This window comes from Beta vulgaris, chromosome 3 (genome assembly GCF_026745355.1).
Source record: "Beta vulgaris subsp. vulgaris cultivar EL10 chromosome 3, EL10.2, whole genome shotgun sequence".
NCBI lineage: Eukaryota > Viridiplantae > Streptophyta > Magnoliopsida > Caryophyllales > Amaranthaceae > Beta > Beta vulgaris.
In genome coordinates, this window is record NC_079204.1 from 49,221,836 (window position 1) to 49,248,072 (window position 26,237).

At 31.9% G+C, this 26,237-nt stretch overlaps 1 protein-coding gene across 1 annotated transcript; it reads left to right on the forward strand.

Annotated features, from left to right (window-relative positions):
• The first annotated feature begins 7,322 nt into the window (after positions 1-7,322).
• On the forward strand, positions 7,323-13,029 carry LOC104889262 (benzyl alcohol O-benzoyltransferase). The gene is made up of 3 exons (XM_010674449.4): positions 7,323-8,013; positions 10,377-10,650; positions 12,204-13,029. The coding sequence occupies exons 1-3, from the start codon at positions 7,534-7,536 to the stop codon at positions 12,866-12,868; spliced, it is 1,419 nt and encodes a 472-aa protein (XP_010672751.2). The 5' UTR covers positions 7,323-7,533; the 3' UTR covers positions 12,869-13,029.
• Positions 13,030-26,237: the final 13,208 nt, after the last annotated feature.

Below are 26,237 nucleotides of genomic sequence, written 5' to 3' on the forward strand. Positions count from 1 at the left end.
AAAAGGTGGCATGACATTAATTATAAAAATTTCAAACTCTTTTTTCTCTCTCTGATTCACTGCTACTCTCTTCTCTCTCAAAAAAATTCATCTTGTTCGTTTCAAACGCACCCAACAAAAACAACATCATCATCATCAATCTCCTTCGTTTTACTCTTCAATTCTGAAATAATCGACAAAAAATCCCAAACTCTTCTTCAATTATACGCTCAAATTGTCACTTCTGGTTCTGCTACCAACAATGCTTATGTCTATCTTCAAGAGCATGCTTTTTTCCATATAGTTGTTTGAATTCAGATTTTGATGTTATGCTATATAAAAGGCTCGAATACTTTCTCCCTTGCCAAAGCAGCTAAATATTGAAGAAATTCAGTTGGATTGTCAAAAAATTTACTTCCTTCCCTTTTTATTTTTTTACTTACAACACTTTCCTAAAAGGGAAATAATTAATTAATTGCAACACTTTCTACTTTTGTTTTTTCTTTTCCTTTTTCTCTATATCTCTCCAATCACATGGGGTCCTCTCTTTTTTTTTCCTGTCTACCTCTCTCCTACCCAAAATTTGCATTGGAGTTGATGAAAAAAAGTGTTGCAAGTAAAAAAACCGGAGGAAGTATATATTTCTCGTCCATTTTCAACGATCATGTTGTGCGTTATGATACATGCCATTAGACTTTTCCACAAAAACTCTTTGCTCTAAGCTAAAGCCAGTTGTTGTATAACTGCGAGCAGAGTGTCATAACGGCTTCCACAAGTTGTTCTTTGACCGATTGGTTTCCTTTGTTCTATCTCCTTCAACCAGGGCCGTCTTGAAGATTTTGGGGCCCCGGTTCTAATATGAAAATTGGGCCCCTAAATCTATAGAAAATAAAGATGAAAGGTTAGAGTTTTAAAGATGGAAAGTTGAAAATCTAAAGATAAATCATTGACAAATTTATTAAGGCTTGAAAACAAGGGTGATTTCTTCAAATATAAAGTAAAATTTTCAAAATAATACATTTCGGGCCTTTATAATTTTGGGGACCTGTGTTGTTGGGCTCCTTGCACACCCTCATCTATCCCTCTGCCTCCAACATTAATGTATGCTGATACAAGGACCTCTTTTTCTTACAATAATAACTTATTCATTAAAAATGTACTTTAATTCATTTATTCATTAGAATTGTGTTTTAATATCGCAGCATAAACTTATGATAATTTCGTCGTTTGTTTCTTAACTTATAGTCACGTGTTCAAAGATGTTTCTAATAATGTTTTACACTATTGAAAGATTATATTATAACTTGTTAAAATGAATATGACATATTTAATGAAAAAAAGTACTTTGAGATAAGTATAATTATTGGGTTAGAACAACAAATATGCAATATTTCTAAGGTTTTTGTAATGTATGGTAAAAGAGTACTAGGGACGGGAAGAGTATATCGATTGCATGGATATTAATGTAACTAAACCATTTAGGTTTTAAACCGAAAACTTAAATTCTTATTAGTCTGTTAATAATAAATATAGCATTTTGTCAAAATTAACAAATACAAATGCAATTTAAGCAAAAGTTTTATGATATTTTTATATAACACTTAATAGTTTAAATATTTTGTTTATTGTTTATTATAAGGCACCATAATTATTAATATTATTATATAGAAATACAAAAAGTGCTACTACAAAATAAAATTTAAAAACAAAAGAATGGGGGGAGGGGAGGAAATTTGGAAGTAATAGCAAGCATGGGATTTGAACTTGAGATCTCTCAACCATAAATGAGCTTTCAAGTTTGCAATTGTAACCAAGTTGGCGATATATTCAATCATGATAACAAGTGGATAAATTGAATAATTATAGTAAACACCACCGTTATTTGCAAACTATAATATAGGTTGTGTTTACAAGTATTATAATGTGATTTGTTACTAAAAAAAATCACAAACTTACAATCTTTTCAAATTTATGGTTCCAATTTTTGTTTAATATATATATATAATCTGTTTTATTTAAATTTTAATGGACTCCTGACCTTTCCTGGATTGGAAAGGTTGATTTTTGGTTCTAAGTAAAAAGCTTAATTTATCGATAATCTGTTACAGTGACGTCATTCTGATTAATTCAGTGTCCATATTTTGTTACTAATCAATAACTTATGAATAAGATGAAGTTGTCGAAACATATAAATAAAACAGAGGATTCATAGTAGAAAATGGTTAAGATGAATAAGATGAAGGTAATATAAGAATAATCCGAAGACAAAAAAATAGAATTCTTTTTTAAAAAAAATTATAAACAAAGGATTACTACAAATCTAAACAAAGAAAACTTCATAAAACAGATATTTGAAACAAAGACAAAGAACAAATCATTTAAAACAAAAAATTATCTCTCGAAAATTATATCATTCATGTGAATTTACGTAAAAACAAACATTTTTGTAAGCAAAACATGAAGAAACAATATCTTTAAAGAAAATATACATATATTACAAAACGAAAATTTACAATGTATTTAATTCCAATGCAAAGCACTTAATAAATGCATTGCATTGGAATTATACATTATTATATTATTTTATATAAATATGAGTAATTAAGTAGAACAATGTATTTCTTATCTAGCGCCCTCGGGGCGTCCGTTAGCTTTTGCCATTTTTTTATTGTCAAATTGTCAAGTGAGCTTCTTTTATTACCAAATTGTTCCCAACTAACTGTTATTTTTTTTTACAAATTCTGTTAATTGACTAGAAATTTATCCTTTAATTTAGATACAGGTGGAGACTGGAGATTATTGAAAATCTATGGGAGTTTTTTTTCTTTTCTAATTCCACCATATCCCAATCGCGCTAACTTATTGCTCCTAAGTCCTAATAATCAGAACACTGTTGTCAATCTGTTTTTGTGTCGATATCAGAAAGGTAGAAAGTAAAAACGATATATCCCTAACGGTTGATTGTTGTGAGTTCCTTTGTTGTAGTCAGGCAAATTTAACTTTAGGATAGTTTTTAATTCACGCCACAATTGTTAAATAAGTTTATTCTATTAGTTACCAGTTTAAGTTATGTGAATGGATTACACAAGGAAAGAGCGATGGAAATTATATTCTTCCTCTGATTATTACAAGGTTGAAAGGGATATATAGTCAACAGTAAAGGAGAATTCTTAAGATATACAGATATACTAGAAGGCTGCTGACTAGTCAATCGTCAATGGACTCGAATGTGCATAGTTTTACCAGCGAAATTTCCCGTAATCCACATAAAATTTTCTGATTACCAAAGAAAAAGAAAGAAAGAAAACATATAATACATTGTTAATTTTTTTAAAAAAGATATACATTGTTTTTATGTCTGATCTACTATGTATAAGAAAAAGTCATATATTATTTTGATATCATAGCGTAGAAAATTAATAGTATCTTCAAATTTAAGGAGATAACAATAAGAGTGTTCACGGTTTGGGATGTAACCCAACTCAAAATGCAAATATACAGTTTGACATTTTTTCCAACCCAAACCGTACCGCACATTTGCCCAACCAACCCAAATTAAACCGGACTGCGCATAACGGCTTGGTGCAGTTTGGTTTGCGGGTTAACCATTTTTTTCCTCCGCTACATTAATATTGTAATCTAAGAGTATAAAAAAAATTGTTAATAAGAGTCCAAATGAATATAAAGTTGACTTCATAATTAAATATAAATAATAATTTATCAAAAGTGTCAAGCTTTTTACCTCAAACTTATTTTTCCAGTTGTATACTTGTATGCAACCTTGTCAAGTGTATTTAATTTTCTTTTTTGAAAAAAACTCATATAAAATTGCAGTTTAAGTTACGGTTTTGGTTTACAAAAATTAAAACCCAACCTAAACCGCAAACCACAGTTTGCTTGAAATCATAACCCAAACCGCAATTTTAAAATCGCAAACCAACCCAAACCGTTACCATGAAAAAACGGTTTGAGTTGCGATTTGGTGCGGTCCAAACCACACTCTGAACAAACCTAATAACAATATTCTTAAGTTCGAAAGATTAGTATTAGTAGATTACTATCAATAAAGTAGCGTAGATAATTAATTCTCTCATTTATACAAAAAATCAAATTATAATGGCAACAATAATATCATAAGTGGTCGTTTGGTTAAAATATAATAAATTACATTTTATAAGAAGTTCCTATATATTTTAAGGAAGTTCAATTTTATAGTAAGTACTGAAATTAATTTGTTTGATCTGGAGAAGTAAAATATCTCAAGGGAAGACTTATCGAGAAAGTTGGGCAAGTTAACTCCTCCATTTTGTGGGAAGAGTTTTTTTTTATGAAGTGTCACTTTCTCATTCTATGACAATTTGAGAACGAGGAAATGAAAGGGTGATATGCCCTTCTATCTTTCATCAATACGTTGTGGGTTGGATACTCATCAAGGAGGTTGGCCAGGGAGGGGCTTAGGGGGTAGTAGTGGACTCAGTAATTTCAATTTGCGGCTATGGATGTACAACAAACACAAAAGTAGGATAAAAAATTTGCATAAATTGTTTGATACATAAGTCTTACAACTAAACTATCCAAAAAGTGCATATAGCTAGTCATTTCCTAATCCATGAATTGATGAAAATAATTCAATTGTCATTTTTTTTTCCAAACATAGAATTAAATAATGTGGGAATTAAATAGAGACATATATTCATACACTTGTCGATTGAGAATATTGAACAATTTAATCTAGCCCTAAACTGCTAAATCTCTTAAAATAAATTATAACCTAAAGCTTTTTTTTAGAAGTACGTATAACTGACTTCAATAGGCTCGCTACTGCTTAGGGATAAATTATACTTAGTGCCCTACAAAGAGCGTTAATATAATTTATCTTACCAAAGTTCATATAAAAAATATATTATATTAAATTGTCAAGTAAACAACTATAAGGCTACACTTTCTATAAATTAATTTCTATGTCAACAGAACACAACTAAGAACTTATTCTTTTAATCTTTTAAGCTAAATTTGGTTTAACGAAATTAAATTAAATTAAGCAGAAAAATTGAATCAAACATGATTGAATTGAACCGATATAAAAATTAAGGTTAAAAGAACATAGTATAAGTAATTGTGATTTGAGACTCTCTTAACAATGTGCAATATTATTGTTATTCTAACTTATTTACTTTAACTCGCTTGAACAAACTACTTTCCCCCTTTATTTGAACATTCCAAAGGTGAGGCAGGGAGGGTCCTCATCCGGACCAACTGAAAGTTAGAAGACGACTAGTTCCACCTCCATAGTCCATCCCTTGTTCAAGCAAAGTTAGAAGAGTAGTTATTGAAGGACTCTATCCCTTGAACATTCTATTTCCACAAATTCTCTATTCTGCCAGTGTTTTACATGGTTGTAAGTTGGTTGTAAGTTGTAATATGAGTTGTAAGATCTTTTTACCTATTTTTTGTATTGCCAAAAAAACCTTGTCTACTTTTTAAAATAACAACTTTTTTTCGAAGTAAGTAATTATATTGACCGAGCACCAAGCCATTACAATCAGCCAATCAGCCAATCAGCCAATCAGCCAACCACAAAGAAAGGCAACAGCCTTACAAGTTACAAGGCATCACAAAAACAAATGAAACTTTTCTTAATTCTTCCTAATATATACTTCTATTGTTTCACTATTGTTGCAATATTTGCTGCTAGAAAGTCTGACTATATAAATTTTGACAGTTATATTTATATAGGAAAGAACTCCAATAACAAAATATTAAAATAGAAAAAATAATGAGAATGATATATGTATTGTGCATATTATACGAATTAAAAGCGCATACTTTTTAAATTAATCATGTATACTTTTTTGAACTTAAATAATTTATGTTCAGAAAAAAAGCACACGATGGAAATTTTGCACTATAGTTAAAAAAAAGCCTTCTCATCCTTAGCATTATCTAAAATCTCATACTTCCTCCATTCCATAATAAGTGAAACACTTCTCTCTTTTATGTAAGAGCTTTTTTTTAGAGAAGTATTTCACTTATTATGGAACGGAGGAAGTATATATTTGTTTGAATGTGCATTTTGTATAGTTAATAAGACACTCATAGATACTTTATAATGTATATTATATTAAAAATAGTGCAAAAACTATTGAAGTATTTATAATTAAATGGGCTTTAGTGCAAAAACTATTGGAATATTTATAATTAAATGGGCTTTAGATTATTTGGAATGGTTTTACAGAGGTTGAACAAAAGAAAGGAAATGCGAGCAAGAAGCAGTAGCCCAGGTCGCGAGGTGCGACCTATGTTGCGGGGGTGTGACCCGACTAGATTGCAAGGTGTGATCTGTATCACGTCGTGCAATTTGCTACTTTCTTTTTCGCTACAAGTTTCTATTTTGACGGTTTAAATCTGTTGCTTTGTGATGGTTAGTTCTTATTCAGTTTTAAGTGAATGATTAAGTATCTTTTCACTCACTTAGGATATAGACACATCATCATTAACCTCTCTAAGTTAATGTAAAAAAAACTAATTTCTTTTCAAATAGTGTGATTTGAGAAAAACAGTTTTGATTTTTCACAAAATAAAATTGCTTCTCTTGAGCGAAAATTCTATACTCTTTCTCTCAAAGTGTTCTTCACAAACATCAAACACAAATTAAAGTTCTTGTTGATTAACTTAGAAGATCATCTTTGTGAATTATTCTCTCCATTGTATCTTATTAATTATTTCGTGTTAACCCATTGATCCTAGAGGGACGAGATTAAACTAATAGAAAAGCACAATTTCGTGTCTTGTAGTGGTATATCCGATCCCTTGTTGTTCATCATGGGGAAACGATAGCTAGATAGATTGAAATTTGGATATAGTAGTTCTAGTATACTACTAATAATGAAACTACAGAAGACTAAATAGAGATTATAGATTCACAAGTACAGAAGAATCTGGGATATAAGCCAAGTGATCAATTTATCAGCCTCCTTTCACATTTTTACCCGTTTGCGAGAGAACCATTTTCCATTCTCACTAATTGATCACGAAGAGTGGACTAATTATCACATTGTAAGCATGTAAATTGCATCAAAAAAAACATTGTAAGCGTGTTAGGAACTAGTGGACTAGGCCCTACACTAACGAGAGTACACACAAATTAAGAGTCGTAAGTCGTTCACTGATTGACTAGACTAAATACAAGACAAAATTTGGTTTACTTGAATGCATTATTGAAATATTTTCCCACTACAAGTATATGTTGGTGGGGGTTATTTCCTTTTCTTTGCAATTGCATGGACAATTTCAGTAGTAGTTTCACGTCCTATTTCCTATCAACCATACTACACCATATACAATTTATTGCACCACAAAAGAAAGTACTACATACATTTCACACAAACTTACATCATCTCAATTCGTTCTTCAATGCTATAAATATAGTAGCTTGTTATCCATCAAAAAACATCAAACCAAACTAAAAACCATTATCTATCTTATCTCTCTTTCTTTCTCTTGCTATATTCTCTAGCATTATTGTACGCACGTACCACCACCACCACCAATACAATGGCACAATCCACAGCAGCCACAACAAAAACAACTCTACGTTTCAACGTTACGAGGCGGGCACCGGAGTTAATCCCTCCGGCAGTGCCTACCCCGCACGAGTTCAAAGAACTTTCAGATATCGACGACCAAGAAGGCCTCCGATTCCAAATTCCGGTAATTCAATTTTACCGGAACATGGATGATCACTCTGGCGGGTCTGTCCTTAAAGGGCGAGACCCGGCCAGGGTGATCAAGGAGGCCGTGGCGAAGGCCTTGGTGTCGTACTATCCCTTCGCCGGGCGGCTAAGGGAGAAAGCAGGGAGGAAACTAGTGGTGGAGTGTAATGGTAAAGGGATTATGTTTATAGAGGCAGAAGCTGATGTTAGTCTTGAGGACTTTGGTGAAGCACTTCAGCCTCCTTTTCCTTGTTTGGAAGAGCTTCTTTTTGATGTTCCTGGTTCTACTACTGTCTTGGATTCTCCTCTAATTCTTATCCAGGTAAATATCAATGGTTTTTTTATTTTTTTACAATGTTACACATCTACCCTGGTGGATAGTTAAACCACTAGAAATAAAGAACTAAAAAACTATTTGAACTGGTGAGTTGGATTCCACTATTTCTATTAATAATGAATTGTGGACCCACTGAATAGATAAAGTTTTTTCCCTTTTTTTTCTACTCCTGCCCAGAGTTGTAAGGATAAATGATACATAAAATTTGTTGTTAGGTATTGAATATCGTTTTTGGAGATATTAACCAACTAAGACAGTTGACATTCATTGAATATATTATCAGTTGGTTCTTCAAAATCATTATCGAGATTGATTGAATGATCTTAAGGATTGCTAACCTTCTTATTATTGAATTTTCATTAATTAGGAATACATTAAAATATTATTTTTATATTACTTCTCCCTTTATTTATTATATACATATCAATATTATATTATAATGTATTTAAAAGGATTGACAACCTTAAGAATTACTCAAACATTTTCCATCATTATCCGTCATCATTTATGAAATTGCTTAGGTAACTATTTTCATAATATATTATAAAAGTTGACGACAATGAGATAGTCAACCTGTCAATATTATTCGTCTGAACTCTATAAAAATTGTAATTATAGAGTGTCTTAGATATATCTACCTATAAAATATCAGTTTCTTGTAAAATTTTTAGTACATAATTAGAGATCTTAGGGGATAAAATCGTGTCTTACCGACTATTGAAACAACAAATAAGAATTTTAATATAAATTCAAGGGAGGGAATTAAAAATTATTGGAAAGATTTCACAAGCATAAAAGAGTAAAGACTGCAACATGAAAGAAATAATTGGACGAGGTCATGAGACCATAAAATTCTGTCCTGTATTCATATATGGGCAATAAATTGGAATCACAAATAATTGGCCAAATAATTGGCAAAAATTTACTTTTAAATAGGTCCACAATCAACCAGAAGAATAACTATTATCCCTTCCATCTTATAATATAGTGCTTATTTTTCATTTTTTTACAAGAATTAAGGTAAGTGGAACATGAATGATAAACAATTAATGTTGTGGAAAAAAAAACTGATTTTATAGGAGAGAGAATGGTGAATAATAGGTAAAAGTTGTCAGTAGTACTAAATATCATTAGTTTTTTTTTTCATGAGGGGACTCAATATCATAAGTTGATGTCAATCATAGTTTTCTTATTTTTTTGAAAAAAATGAAAATTTATTCAAATCTAATAATATAGACCAATAATATTAAATGACATATATTATATAATGATACGAAAAATGGATATAAAGCTTGAACTTTTCAAAAGGATCGGAATATCTGAATCTTCTATCTCACATTTTGTATATCATTTGTCTGTCATTGGATTTTGTTGATTAATTAGAATGTCTTTTTATTATAATTATAAAATGGTGAGCTATAATAGTTATAAAAACCATTAAAATTTATTGCATACAATTGATATATCAAAAGTGAGAGAGAAATTTCCGATTCAATACATGGAGACGTTGAACACATAGGATATTGTCAGACGTTTCTTCATTTTTGACAAGTTTGGTAAAGGCTTTCATATTTTAAGCCTAATCCACATACCAAACCATGCCTAATCAACTTACAAGTTCCAACATGAAATCCAAGCAAGAAGCGAAGTGGGACTTTCCTTTTTATAACATACTACTCATTACCGATTATAGAAGTATATACGTTAAAACTAATTGTTACATCTTAATTTTATGAAAACATACATAATCCATTTATTTCATTTTGTTCAACCTACTTTTTACATTTTCCCGTACGTTTCCTTTTGTATTATTCACATTTTCGTTTTATTCATCTTCTATATATTTCTTCTTCTTCATGACCCTATTATTATCTTGACTAGCCACTTTACGAGACTCATCTAAACTTTAAAGCCATTAGCTAGATTTATCTGTCTTTCTCCGTTGTCTAACAAGTCGCATAAATGGTCATCTCTCTCTCTCCTTCATATTTGGTACAGTGGTACTACAGGTCTACAATAGATGATTTAATAATTAGAAAATAGATGTAGTAACTTCGATTATTTTTAATGGTATTTACCTTCCTTTGTTATTACTTCTTACCACCTCCATTTTTTAATAGTTGTATCTTATTCCTTTTTGGGATGTTTGAATTAATTGTATCATTTACTTTTTGAGGAAGATTTTCTTCTTATGTGTACTTTGTTTAATATTTTCAACGTACATTATTTATCCAACTATTCTAAATATGTGTGTCATTTTCTTTGAATACAACTATGTAAAAAGAGAGTAATTAGTTCTTAACATCCATCAAAATTCATGTGTTGTCAATTTTTCATTCTGTAAACAGGTTACAAGACTTAAATGTGGTGGGTTCATATTAGCACTCCGATTGAACCACACAATGGCTGATGCTCCGGGCCTAGTTCAGTTCATGAATGCAGTGGCCGAGCTTGCACGCGGCGCACAATCACCATCAATCCAACCAGTATGGGAGCGCCACCTTCTTAGCGCTCGAAACCCGCCCCGAGTCACCTGTGAGCACCGCGAGTATGAGGAGATAGCTGACACTAAAGGCACCATTATTCCGCTAGATGACATGGTTCACAAGTCTTTCTTCTTTGGTATGTCTTTCCTATATTTAGCAAGAAAACATCAAATATCCAACATAGCACATTATTAGCTGCCTTTAAGTCTTAAAACACAACCTCTCTTCGTGGCCCCCTCCCTAAAAAAAGAAAAAAACAAATGTTTCTCTACCCACATATTAAAAATCGACGTCGTCTTCTCCATTGAATCAAATGTAAGAATTTGATACGTAGTTTTAATTTAAGTTTGAATACACACTAGATGTGCAGAGACTGGCATGTGGCATCCAACTACCTATTTATTGTACGGACTCCTTTTTTTACTATGGTTGAATTGTCTTGAATTAAGCCGGTCATAATTTTCAAAAAAAAAAAAAAATAATGCAACATATAAGGTGAAATTTTGTTAGATTCAATATAACCATGATTAACGAGGGAAACAAAATCATTAGTATTTGATTAAGTACATGGTCTAATTAGCTCTTACATGCAAACAAAGAAATAGGTCATTTTTCAAATCAGAGTGCTACAGTCAATAATTATAATACGACTTGATAACTTTTTCCTCTTTATTTTCACACTATTCACACTCCTTAATTTGAATGTCGAAGAAATTTTTTTTATCAAATTCGTCATACTATATATTTTCATCATATTATCTTTTCATTGATAATTAAAGATATTGTAGGTCAAATTGTGTGTTGATAAACACTTAAATTAGATTATATATAATATATATATATATATATATATATATATATATATATATATATATATAATATATTATATATATATATATATATATTATTACATATCCTAGCTCAGCAGTTTTGCCAAAGCATAAATGATGCGCACAGTACAGTTGTAGGGATGAGCGCAAAAGTTAAAACTGGCGAGCATATGAACATTAATTATAATAAAATGAATATATATTAAGACAAATCAAAAGAACTTCTTTAATTTTCAGTTATTAGACCCAGTTATAATATTCTTTTAAGTTTTTTCAAAATGTTCTTTCCAATATAAAGTTTTGTTCAATCAATAAGCATTTTGAATTCCAGAAATACACATATCGAAATTTGAAGAACTTGCAAAAATATATTTATGGATAACTCACAAGTGTTCAATTGACAATAATACATGTTCAACTAGCGATAAGTAGAATACTAAATTTGCAATAATGTTCAAATTTTGAATTTTAAAATAAAACATTATAAATGTTCATTAATAACTTGCAAATGTTCAATTCATAACATTGGACGATGTTCATTCAACAATAAGTATACGTGTATTAGTGGTTGAATTTAAATTTCAGAAATGAACATTTGATTTTTGAAGAACCTAGAAATGTTCATTCAACTTGCAAATGTTCAATCAACTAGTATAATGTATGTTCATCATTTGAATAAATTTGATGATCTCACACGTACAATTCATTATATATTATCTACATTTTAGTTTGTGCGCATGATGCTCATCTATCTTATGAGAACTGTATGTAGGATCTAATTAATTTGCGTAGATACAAAGTACAAAGCCTACTCTTGAATTTTGGGTTATCTAAATTACAACCTTGAATTATCTAACAGGGCCAACAGAGATAGCTGCACTAAGGCGTTTCATCCCACAACATCTAAAATCCTCCACATTCGAAATCTTAACCGCATGTCTCTGGCGTTGCCGCACAATCGCACTACAACCCGACCCGGAAGAAATAGTCCGAATAATGTGCATTGTCAATGCCCGATCCCTATTCAACCCATCTTTACCTTCGGGTTTTTATGGAAACGCCTTCGCTTTTCCTATAGCACTTTCAACTGCTGGAAAACTTGCTACAAATCCTATTGGTTACGCCTTAGGACTCATCAAAAAAACTAAGTCTGATGTCACACAAGAATACATGGCATCACTTGCTGACCTCATGGTACTCAAAGGTAGGCCCCACTTTACTGTAGTTCGGACTTTCGTGGTTTCTGACGTCACTCGGGCTGGCTTTGCTGATTTGGACTATGGGTGGGGCCCACCTGCATATGGTGGACCTGCAAAAGGTGGGGTCGGAGCAATACCTGGAGTTGCGAGTTTTTATATTCCCTTTAAAAATGGGAATGGAGATAAAGGGATTGTGGTTCCTTTATGTTTGCCTGGAAATGCTATGGAGATTTTTGTTAAGGAGTTGAATAAGTTGTTGTATGAAGTTTCGGAGAATCAAGTTGCAAGTTCCGAATCTTCCTATTTTATTTCTTCTTCTTTGTGAAGAGTTTATAAGTGGTAATAGTATAAAAGTAGTGTATAATGTAGCGTGCTTGTTCGATGTTATCGGATGTTATTGCCAAATATGTACTCTAGTATGTGTGATCGACGAATAAAATGAAACGACCAATAAAATGAAGCTACATGTTTGTTAAATTGTTATTACGATTTTTTCACCAAATACTTTCGAGTTCTCAAAATACTCACCAGGTACCCCTATGGTTTTAAAATTCACCAGGTATCCCCAAGTTTTATAAAAATACCTCAAAATGCCCTCGGCGTTAATCGTTGTTAGTCATTAAGGTTAATTTTTTTAAAAACAAAACACTAATTAACCTACTAACCCTTAACCTTTAACTCTCATTCCCTAATCCTAACCTCACCACTTGACCCCATCCGACTCTAAAGCCCTAACCACCCAACCCCCACCACCTCCCCTTCTCCCAACCTTGCAGCCCCACCCAGCGACAACAGCATCACCAACCCAGCCTAACCACCCAGTACCAGCACCCCCCCTACCCCCTCCCCCACTTTGATTTCTCTCTTCATTTCTTCGATCAATGTCACATCCATAGTTTCCCTCTCTCGAAGCTTCTTCTCCACAACACCAACCTCTAACCCTAAACCATCAAAACACTTTTTGAATCGACTAAAACTGCGACATTTTTTTGCAGTGGAGGAAGGTCGATAGGGGGTAGGGGAAGTTAGCGGCAGCAGGCGACATGAGAGACGGGGTAAGGGATGGGTGTTGCGATGGTGCAGGAGGAGAGACGGGGTAAGGCAGCAGGCGGAACGAGAGACGGGGTGCTACGGGGAGTGGGAGAGGGGGCGTGCTGGCGTGGGGGAGGGGGCGGGGTGGGGAGAGGGGGTTGCAGGGGTGGTGGAAGGGTGGGAGGAGGCTTAGGGTTTAGGATTAGGGGTTTCAAGTTGGATTTAGTTAGGTTAATTAGGACTAATTAAAGTTTAATTAGGATTAAGACTAACGGCGATTAACACCGTTAATCATTAATCCTTTGGAACCAGTGTTATAGGAACATTAGGTCCCTCAAAAGAAATAACTCCTATTCTTCAATTTTGATATTCGTTTTTAGTACGTTGGAAAGTTTAAGGTGGTAGAATTGAAAAAAAAAAGACCAAAAGGTGGTAAATTGTAAAACAATACCTAAAAGGTAGTCAAATAAAAAAGATCCATCTTTTTAAGGAAAATAGTTTATCTTTATTCGAAAATAAAATCCATTTTGTTTTTGAATAACATATTTTATATATTATTTGATAAAAAGGATTTAAAGTTGGTTTTATTAATTAAAATAGTTTTTAAGGGAAAACCGAATTTTAGAAAATGTTGCACAAGTAACTACTAGAATTTAGAATAATTCATTATCAGATTGTTACACACGTTCTATTTGAATGTGGTATTTGTAGAGTTCATGGAGCATGTTCCTAAAGCTTAGGAAGATCATGGGAAAATGCTTTGATCACCGATACATGTTTAATCCCACGTTTCACATGATGACTACTATAAATAATATACAAGTTCAACTAAGTTTCAATTTGTGTCTGACTAAGTGAATAACTGAGTTTAACTAATTCAAGTTTCAGTACCTTCTTTCTCTTATAAGCCATTTATTCTTTTGTCTTCTTAGGACATGTTTTCCCCAGTTCAGCTTAGTTCAGCTCAGTTCAGTTCATTTCTTTTTAGCTCAGTTCAGCTCAGTTCAGTTCAGTTCAATTCAGTTTAGCTCAGTTTAGCTCAGTTCAGCTCAGTTCAGTTCAGTTCAGCTTAGCTCAATTCTTTTATAACCATTTTGTTAAATATTATTATTATGTTGGTCTAATTTATTTTACTAATTCTTCTTCTTCTTCTTCTTCTTCTTCTTCTTCTTTTTCTTATTATTATTATTATTATTATTATTATTATTATTATTATTTATATTATTATTATTATTATTATATTATTATTATTATTATTATTATTATTATTATTATATTATTATTATTATTATTATTATTATTATTATTATTATTATTATTATTATTATTATTTATTATTATTATTATTATTATTATTATTATTATTATTATTATTATTATTATTTATTATATTATTATTATTACTATTATTATTATTGTTAATTATTATTATTGTTTTTATTATTGTTATTATTATTATTTATTTATTTTTATATCATTATTATTAAGTATTATTATTATTATTATTTCTATATATTATTTTGTTTATTATAGCTTTAATCATTTACTATTATTATTAGGAGGAATATGGTTTACGTCAAAAGGACAAATAAACTCACGTTTTTTTAGCCCATAAACCAATCATATCGCGTCAAAACGGGTTATGATATAATTTTGCGCGATCCGACCCAATCATTATTTTTTATTACTAAATATTATTATATTATTAAAATCTAATTATTAAAATAGTAATATTAATTTACTTCTTAGATATTATTGTTATTATATAATCATCATCAAGTATTAATTATCATCATCAAGTATTTATATATCAATACAAATAATATAAAATAATTATTATTAATTATCATTAATTATGATTATTATTAATAATTTATGATTATTAATATTATTTATTTATTTATAACTATCATTCAAAAATATCCAAAAACACTGTTATTATTATTCATTATTATTACTTATCATTATAATAATTATTTAATATTCATAATATTATTGTTTAAATATTAATTATATATTTATTACATTAAATATAATTCAATTCAGTTCAGTTCAGTTCAGCTCAGCTCAGTTCAGTTCAATTCAGTTTAGTTCAGTTCAGCTCAATTCAGTTCAGCTCAGTTCAGTTCAGTTCAGTTCAGTTGTTTTATGCCGAAGAGAACAGACCCTTACTCTATTACACTAATTTTAATGTTCATTGTAATTTTGATTTCGGGATAAGGTGATTTTGAGTGAAGTCATATATAAGGGAAGCTTTGAGTGAAGCAAGTTAAAGTGAGACAACTTCGAGTGAAGTTGAGAGGAAGAACTGTTAAGCGAATAGTTGTTCAGGAACTCAATTTGTGGCCTTGAGTATAATTAGGTTGTAACAAAATTGTTTGGTCTAATTAGTGAAATAGCTGAGTTTAGAATCCCTTTTGGTTGATGTTATTTTGTTGAGCCCAATAAGTTTTTTCCAGCAAAAATCTCTCGTGTTCATTTAGCTTGTTTTCTTATTTTAGTTTTATAATTCCGCGAAATGTACGTTTTCTACACATACAATTCACCTGGGCCTCTTGGTTTTGTAACACTATTTGGTGGAATTGAAGAAGGAGAAATCTATTTACTTTTGGGAAGAGTGAGGAGACTCCCATTGATATAGGAAGTTTTTTGAGGGCTTGTATGGAGGAGAATTGGCTCGCTTTTTACTGCAAAGACAACATTCTACTGGAAGCAAAAAAGGAAGGACATGTAGAAATGAAGTTTTTGTCCGATGGATAGCTCCTCTTATGTACTAGTCTACGCTAAATACGAATGGAGCTGCTCGAGGGTCCCCAAACCTAGATGGAGGAGGGGAGTAATTCGTGACAGTAGAGATATCTCCGTTAGAGGTTTTGCTGCTAACTTTGGGGGTTTGCAATGCCTATAAAGATGAACTACTAGCTATTGAACTGGGCTTGGAAATGGCATGAGTGATGGGGCAACAAAAGCTAATTATTCAAATGGACAACAAAGCGTGCTTAGAAGGCCTACAGAATCAAGCTCTTTAGGGAGGAGAATGTTTGCGCATTCTTAACAATGGTCGTAGTATAATAAACTCTTTTGGTTGTAATATTAGTTTTTCGCAATTTTATCGTGAAGGAAATAAAGTTGCAGATGCTCTTGCGAACATAGGGGTTGAATTAAATGAGAAGTGTGTGTATTTTGAGATACCACCTCTTTCGATCACCCACCTCCTGCGTGAGGATATTGTTGGGGTGGCATCAGCAAGACTTGTTGCCTAGTTTGTCTTTGTTTTAGTTGAATAAATGGATTTCCTCACTTTTGCAACAAAAAAAAAAATTCACCCCTATCTTGGTACTATTGAAATAACAAAGTGTATTGCTTGCATACTCAATCTTTAACAAGGGATGACAACTCTTTATTGAAAGTTCTACTAACCTTTCCGCAATCCAAAATATAGTTGATAATAAAATTTTAATTATTTAATCAATTAATTGTTTGTTAAGAAGCCTCACCAACTCATTCAACTCCAATGAACAACTCACAAATGTAGGACGAAGCCGTCCAACATGCATAAGGACACAACTGCTTAACTGCTTTGATAACCCAAGAGCCATTCCTAATTGTCATTTTTATTAGCGCATCAACGTGCCATCCATCATCACATACGGCGCTTCATGCCTTACTTTCCCTAACACTGACAGCACTATCTTCTGCCTTCCCAGCCCAACGGAGTTGTCACTAATTCACAACTGACAACCTCTTTTATATACTCCCATCAAAATTCACAACTTCTCATCTCACGAATTCAAAATATACAAGTTTGATCTTTAGTGCATTTCTTTGTTCAACTTTGATCCTTCTCTTTTTGTTGAATTGAAGCAAAGGATCAACAAATGGCAAAAACTATTAGCATCAACTCATTCATCACCTTCTTTGTTGCTGCCATTCTAGCAATGGTTGCAGCAGTGAATGCTCAAGCCATGGCTCCATCACCTGCACCAGATGCCGGAGCCGGGTTTTCTCTCCCCATATCCACCGCTGTCGTTGCTTTTTCTCTGCTCTTCTCCATCTTTTCTCTCTTTAAACACTGAGAAGAATATCCACAAGTTTGGGTGGGGTTTTATTTTGGCTTCGATTGATTCTGTGAAGCTTGAGTTGTTTTTCGTTGTTAATCTTGTTAGTGTTATTCGAATTTATTGTTGATTCTTTTTCTTCTCACTACAAATACGTTATTATATTTTATGATATTTGAGATATAGCTTCAAGTCCCAACTGGTCTTACGGGTGACCCATCTGTTGAAACTTGAAATTATAATAGTATTAATAGAGATAACAGAATGGTGATGAAGGAGCAAAACTATAAATTATAATATGTTCTTCATTTTATTCCAATTAAATATAGTAGCATATAAGACTTTATATGAGACCCAAATACTAATTATCAATCTAAAATCTAGGAACGTCAGAAGTTCGTGAGTAAACAGACTCCACTATCTCATCTCCTAACAATGTTCCACTAAATAAACGCATACCTTTTGACTTTGTAAACTATTGCGAATCAATAATCTAACAACATCAGCTATCATTGAAAGAATATAATTCCTTGATTATTCTCATTATCATAATTAGTTTATATACATCAGAAAAGGAGTCAATCTAGGCTATACATAAGGAAACTATCATATTGTTACCTAAATACAAGGATTATTACAATTAACCTAGAATATTGACATAATAATAATAATATTTACATATTAATTATTCTAACACACCCCCTCAGTCGAAGCGGGAGGAGGACGGACACTGAGACTGTCTCGAAAATCCTCAAATAAAATCAGTGGAAGACCTTTTGTGAAGATGTCGGCAATCTGATGGCGAGAGGGAACATGTAAGACTCGAACTTGCCCCCGCGCTACCTTTTCTCGAACAAAATGGATGTCCATCTCAATGTGTTTCGTGCGTTGATGGTGGACGGGTTTCCCGGTGAGATAAATGGCACTGACATTATCACAACCCTAACCCCTTCCCCTACATCCACCCTTTCCCCGCCTCCCTCTCTCCCTTGGTAGCCACTGCAACCACCCCTTGCTTTCCCTGACCTCCGAAACCAACCAATCAGCCCCTGCCACCCCTTTCCCTCTCATCCCCCGACCCCCGAAATCATCCCTCCAACCATTACTACCCCCTCCTCGACCCTCAAAACCAATCCCCCAGCCATTGCCACCCTCTCCTTTCTCCTCCCCTACACCCAAAACTTTCCTGTTGCTTTTGATATTTGAGAGAGATAGACAAAGAGAGAATGGGAGGTTTCGTTGGTAGGGATGAATCGAGGAGGAGAGGGGTGGTTCCGGTTGTGGGGGTGGTTTCGAGGGTGTGGGGAGAGTAAAGAGGGTAGTTTCGGCTGGAGGGGTGAGGTTGGGGTGGGAACATGGGAGGGGTAGGGCTAGGGGTTAGGTAGTTTAGATTTTTTTTAAAAAGTTTTAATTTGAATCAAGGGTATCAAAAATCAATTAACCTAAAAAAAGGATGGAAAAAGTTACTAAAATGGATTATCTAAAAAAAGACATGAATTATCTTAAAAAAGCATAAAATGATAATAAAGGTATAATTTGGTGTAACTAAAAAAAGATTAACTAAAATTATTTTAATGAACTTATTTATTTCATTGAAATTTACTAAAAGTATTAAGGAAGTAAAAAGGAGAGATTTATGTCTCCGCTAAAATGTTTTTGAATACTCGTATTAGTCTTATACTAGCAATTTATGCACGCGATGCGTGCCTCACTTTTTTAAATTATAATTTATAATTTTTTTTGGGCATAAACAAAGGTAAAATTTAAACATTGGACATGTTTTTTGGGTAGCTAATTTTGTTGATTAAGCCTATATCACTTAACCAAATCCGTCTTTTATTATTTATTTTATTTATACTTTCTTTAAGATCTTTAAAATTAAAATTGATGACCGATAAAAGTCTGTTACGCAGATCTATTAAGGATTTCTTATATTTTTATCAATAAAGTATTTTGTTTAAATTAAATCATTTTACTCTTTTAATTGATTGTATCTTCCTTTTTGATTTACTACTTGATTGTGTGTTGATTGATAAAATATTTGATTGATATAATTTTCTTTGTTAATTTTTTATGCTGTATTTGAGTTTGATTTTCTTTCATCTTTTTTGTTAGAGTAGTTGATTTACTAAGGGGTAATTAAGTAAATTTATTGAGGGACGATCTTCTATAGTTGATCATTAGACAAAGTTATTTTTTTTAATTACCTTTAGTGATGATCACGAACTCTTTAAGTAAATGTTTTTTTGATAGAGTTTCAGTTCACCTTTAATTTTGGTGTGTCGACAATCTTATGTAGTTATATACAAATGAAAATGTTTTTTTGAATCTAAAATTATTTTGATAGTGATGTAAATTATTAAGGTTCTTTTGTAGATGTTATTATCTTTTTAAATTAAAGGTGAATGATTTTTAACTTTTCAATACCGTCACTATAAAATTTGGGCGATGATTTAATAATTTTCTTTTTAGAGACTTTAGTATGATTCTTTAACAATTATAAATGTTAATAAACCATATTGTTTGAACTTTGTAAAATATGAAATATTATGTTATCACGATATATTGCTAAAATTATTAGAGGGTATTTTAGTCACTTCAAAAGAGGACACCACACCTCCCCCCTTGGCTTATATAATAGAGATAAAGGAAAATAGAACTTTATTTTTATTGAGCTACAATCAGAGATGGTCGTGGATAGGTTAGCCCAAGCCCAAACATGATAAAATCTTTTAGATTTCCTCCTCTTTAGTATGTACCATTTCAATCATATTTCTGGGCTTTGCACTTGGGTTCAAGCTTTGTCTTTATAGGCAAAACCTTCTTCTTATGGAATAATAGTATTACTTGTAGGAACTAAAACTGAAAAATCAATCGCAACAACTTATCTGAATATTCATGGCGTGAACAAACACTGTATGTCCTAAAGTTGAATTTACCCCGTTATATCCACATGGACTCTTGGTACCAACCTCCAGAGTTACACGACCACTGCTCCTCCGGTGTAGTACAGAGTGACATTTTGAGACACTTTGAATAATGCCCAAATCAGAGAGAATATAGAGAATGTGTTTAGAATTTTGTAGACAAGAATGATTTTTCTGTGTGTCTTGAAAACTGATAAAGGCTCCAATTTATAGAGGAAAATCTAGAAGAGAAAACGGCAACACAATCAATTAGGCGAAAATTAAGAGAAAACGGAAACATTAATAACGGCAGGAATCAAGGATAATCAGTTACAAAATTAGCAAAGATATGATTATTCTTAGCAAAAAAAAAATTAGCAAAGATATGGATGCTGATTTCCGCAAAAAATTAGGTAACTGAACTTAAATGTCCCACAACCACAACAGCAAACATACCGTGTCACACACTCTCGTCTGAGCTCAGCCGGCGCGCGCACGTGTGTGGTGACTAGTTTCTTCCCACTCAACTTTTAACAAATGTACAAAGAAGGAAACTATATATAAGGTAGGGAAAAAGTCTTTAAACTACCCAATGTGGGACAAGACACTTTTTGTTCTTTTGAAGCAACTTTTTGGAGTAGGAAAACCTAAGGCACATATTCATATACTAACTCCAACATTCCCCCACATGATTCAAAAGAATAAAAAAGGAAAAGACAACCGAAAAGGAATTATGGGTACGAATATTCAATTTTGTAAGCATCAATGTCTTATGGACTTGAATTGATAATACCCAGTGCATACAAACATGTCTTACTGTCGTATTAGGTAGATTTCTCTTTGAACCTTTCTACGATGTTAGTAATTCACATTTACGCACTTAAACCTTTCTCAAATTAATAGTGTTCTCACAATTAGTAATTTAATCACCCCACAATTTGCCTGGATTTTCATGAATGCTCTAGAGGTCCTAAGCCTTTGGGACTCTCATAGGGGATTGGATGTAACGCCCACATTCACATCGGTAAGTCCATCAAGTTTAACTATCACAAACCATCTTATCAAGGCTATGAACTTATTAAGAGCCTTTTGCTCATCCTTACACATATAACAGTAAAGAAATACTACATCACTTTTTATCAATAGGAATGGTAGTAGTATGCACAACTTGAGATCTTTTGTGACTTCGTTTGACCCTTTGAACTTAGGAAAACCTAATAAGGGTATCCATCATAATTTACTCCACAATATGCTTAAACCCATTCTTTGTGCTAACTCCAGCACCATATTTCTACAAAGGCCTTTGGTGAGAGGAACAACAATATTCCTCTCTGACTTTACATACTCGAGTGACATTACATTATTTTAAATTAGATTTCTTACAATAGCATGCCTTAAGCGAATATGCCTTCTCTTTACATTATAAGCTTGTTTTATTCGCTATTATCCCAATTGCCGCTTGTGAGTCATAACACATGGAAACTGATGGAGTTGCCTTCCCCCACAATGGAATATCAGCAAACAAACTCCTTAGCCACTCAGCTGCTTGTCCTGCCAATTCTAAAGCAATAAACTCAAATTCCATAGTAGATTTGGCAATACAAGTTTGTTTTGATGATTTCCAAGATATAGCACCACCAGCACGAGTAAAAACATAACCACTAGTAGAATGAATCTCATCATTATCTGATACCCAATTGGCATCACAAAATTCTTCAAGAACGTACAAGGTGATCTTAGATAATACAAACCCCAATTGGTAGTGCCTTTTAAATACTTCAGAAATCTAATCAAGGCATTCCAATGCTCCTGATTACGATTATGAGTATACCTACGCAATCTACTATTAACATATGTTATATCAGGTCGAGTGTAATTCACCAAAAGCATTACACTTTCAATTATCTTGGCATATTGTTCTTGTGACACATTGTCACCTTTATTCTTTTGCAAATGAATAATAGAATCATATGCTGTTTTCACAGAAGTGTAATCAAATTGATTCAACTTCTCCAAAATTTTCTCAATACAATGAGATTGGTTTAAAGACATCCCATATGCAGTTATAGTAATCTTTATACCAAGAATCACGTCTGCCTCACCCAAATCATTCATTTCAAAACTAGAATTTAGGAAGACCTTGGTTGCATACACTATGTCTATATTAGTCCCAAAAATTAGCATATCATCGATATATGAACATATGAAAACACAACCAAGTTCATCAGATTCAGAATAAACACAAGCATCAGAATCGTTTACCTGAAAACCATTAGAAGTAATGGTTTGATGAAACTTATCATACTACTGTTTTATGCTTGTTTTAGACCATACAAGGACCTAATAAGTTTACATACCTTGTGTTCTTGTCCGGACCTACACATCCTTCAGGTTTTTTCATGTAAATCTCTTCATTTAGCTCATGCAAAAAAGCAGTTTTTACATCCATTTGATGCGCAATCAAATCATGAATAGAAGCAAGTGCAATTAAAATCCTAATGGTGGCAACTTTAGTCACAGGAGAGTAGGGGTAGTCCCGCGTAAATTTATGGATTTTATAATATATTTTAGTATATATATATATATATATATATATATATATATATATATATATATATATATATATATATATATATATATATATATAATGTAGTTTAAAATAATTTATTTATTTTAAAGATTGACTATTTTGAAAGATAAAGGAATTATTTTAAGGATTTAAGGATTTGTTAAGGTATGCTTTGAAAAATATTTGAAATACTATTTGGATTTGAAAGAGGATTTTAAATGGGAATGAGAAATCCAAATACTAATTGGACTAGGAAAAGGAACTTCTAGTAATGTTAGGAGTTTATTCATCAATCCTATTCATCATTTAATCCTACTTAAAACCTAATTGCCTTTTCCCAGGCCCAAAAAGAAAACATGCTTATAAATTTCATTAAACCCAAATATTTTATCCACACAAAATTCTCTCTCCTCCCTCTTCAAGAAAATCGGCCACCTAGTTTCTTCTCCCTTCTTCACGTTTTTTTTTCCTTTCTTCTTCTTTTCTTCTCTTTCAAGAAATATTTTATTCTTCACCAAGAAACTCCACAATACCACCACCATTGGCCGACCACTACTGCTGCCACTGCTGCCTAGGTTCTGCCACCGCTTCCCCTTGTTCCTCTTTCTTGTGTTGGTTTGATTACTTTTCTTCTTCCTCAAGTTTTGATTAAAGATTATGTTTTTATGAATAATGATTTTAGTAGTAATATCGATTAGAAACTTTAATTTATTGTTTTAACGATGAATCTATGATTATATAAATTATGTATTGAAATAATGAAAATTCAAATTTGATTATTATGTTTAAATTGGATTTTTAATTATCAAAGCATGGATTTTTAGGGTGTTAAAGATTGGAAAATCATAGTACCATGTTATAAACTATGAAATTGATTAAACTTATGAATTTAAGCATGTTTAAGTATGTTTAAAGGGAGTTTTAATAAATTATAAGTTGTTGGAATTTTAGAAAGTTTGTTATTAATGAAGTTTTATGGATTTTAATGACTAGTATAGTAGTACTATGCTAGGGAATATAAGTAATTGAAGATTTATTGATAAAAATAACTTTTAAATACTTTAAAAGGGGATTTAAAGTACTTTAAAGTTGCTGGAATTTTTTTGGAGTATTGATTATAAATTCTATTGGTTGTTTTCGGCGGAAATTTCTCTGTAGGCGACTTATAAAGTTTTTAAAAGTGGTCTATCAATTTTTTTACACAAGGTACATACATACATATGTGTTGTTCGATGTAGTATCATGATTTTAGGAAGGAAAGTAATGTAGTATCATGTATAAGAACTTTGTGAGTTCATATATAATTGCTATTATGATTGGATTTTAATTTACATGTTTTATGCCTGCGCACGAACATGTAAAGTATAAGATTTAATTATGAGATTGATATCATGTTTGTATGGAATATTGATGCAAGCATGTTGGTTGGAAACTTTATTTATTAATTCACATGGGGGAAATAATATATTTATTAGTTGGATCATGATTGAATCATGTATTCCCTTATATTATTATTTTCACTACTCTATGAGGACTGTGGACCTTATTTGGTAAGTTGATAATTTATACATTTGAAAGGTAAGTTGGTTTTTGCTAGGTTCAACAAATAAGAAGGATTGCAATAAAGAAGGAATTAATCTTGGGTTGTAAGTTGTATGATCACTTATTTAAATCCCAAGATAAAAAAGAATAAAGTTGTGGATGGTTGATTATATATTATATGTGATGCTTGTGTGTCACAACAAGTAATAATTGGTAAATCATGTAAAGTGAAACTTGGATAGTGATAAACTTTAGACTGATGCATGTCTGAAGTTGGACAATCAGGAGTTGGGGTACATGGTGGTCGTGCCATGACTTTTTCTGGGAATCGGATTGATCATCGTTTCTTTTTTTTATTTAAAAGGTTCCTCAATATCATAGGTCATTATGGAATACGGAGTCGTGCCCGTATTTCTTCTTCCTAGTTGAAGGCTGGCTTTTAGTTAGACAACTCGGTCCAGTGACTATTCCATTAAAGTAATAAAGAGGCTGTTAAAGTTTAGTTTAGTAAAAGTTATTATCTGCAGATTGTTATGTTGTTATTTATTCCTACTTAATATTTCGAAAAAAGGTTAACCGATCAGATTGTTATTGGTCTAAACGGTTACAGTTATGGTTCGCAAAAAGAGCGAATCCAAACTTCGGATTACCGAACCGAAATGTTATTACCCATGAACACCCTTACCTCCTGCTGGAGGAATGATAAAACTATATCAGATATAGGCAACTTTGCCTATATCACCAATATAAAATTGAAAAAGTAATGTTGTGAAAAGGTTGAAGTACAAAAATAATGTATTAAATTCTATAAACATATTTTATTCAACTTTTTGAATGTGAGAAAGGGAATAGAAGGGGAATGGAAGGGAATGGGAAAAAGTGACATCCCCTCTCTCTCCTCTCCTACAATTGATCTGACCAAACAGAAAGCCATTCTCCAAAACTCCAAAATTCTTACAGCTAACTTTATTTTTATTATGGAGAAATAAAAACTAAATTAAGTGGGAAATTAAATGTTGTTGAATTGTGGAAAAAAGGCCTGTTAATTTAGTTGTTTTGAAGATATTGTGGAAAATTTGGGAAGAAAATTGGGCTTTCATGGAGGTCGAGAGCTGGGAGAAGAATCAAAAATCAGATAATTCAGAGATGAATAATGCAATACAAAAATCAGATAATTCAAAGATGAACAAAGCATGCGTAGAAACACAATATTTATCTACATTGTACAAAAAAGACATGACCATCACATACGTTGTTCAGAATATAGCCTAACTGATAAACACAATACCATGTCTTTATTTTCATTAGTTAATAAATTGATAATAATAACATTAAGCTACTAAACATTTATATTAAAAAAAATTGTTTTTATTTTTTTATACAACAAAACCATCATATTTTCAAGAAAACAATACTAGTGTATAATCTTAATTTGTGTGAGTTATCATCCAATAAAATCATTTCTATACAAATAAACCTTATAACATGTATAAATTAACCAAAACGAATATTACATTGAACGTTAATGGAAAAAAAGTTGTTGCATATTAGTTCGTTTTTACATCTGAATGATTGACTACTAATAAC

What these genes read in the sequence shown, in the direction of transcription:
- LOC104889262 (XM_010674449.4), top strand. Translation starts at nt 7,534, where the DNA reads ATGGCACAATCCACAGCAGCCACAACAAAAACAACTCTACGTTTCAAC. An exon ending in CTCCTCTAATTCTTATCCAG is followed by an intron (nt 8,014 to 10,376) that starts GTAAATATCAAT and finishes TTCTGTAAACAG; the next exon opens with GTTACAAGACTTAAATGTGG. An exon ending in TCACAAGTCTTTCTTCTTTG is followed by an intron (nt 10,651 to 12,203) that starts GTATGTCTTTCC and finishes ATTATCTAACAG; the next exon opens with GGCCAACAGAGATAGCTGCA.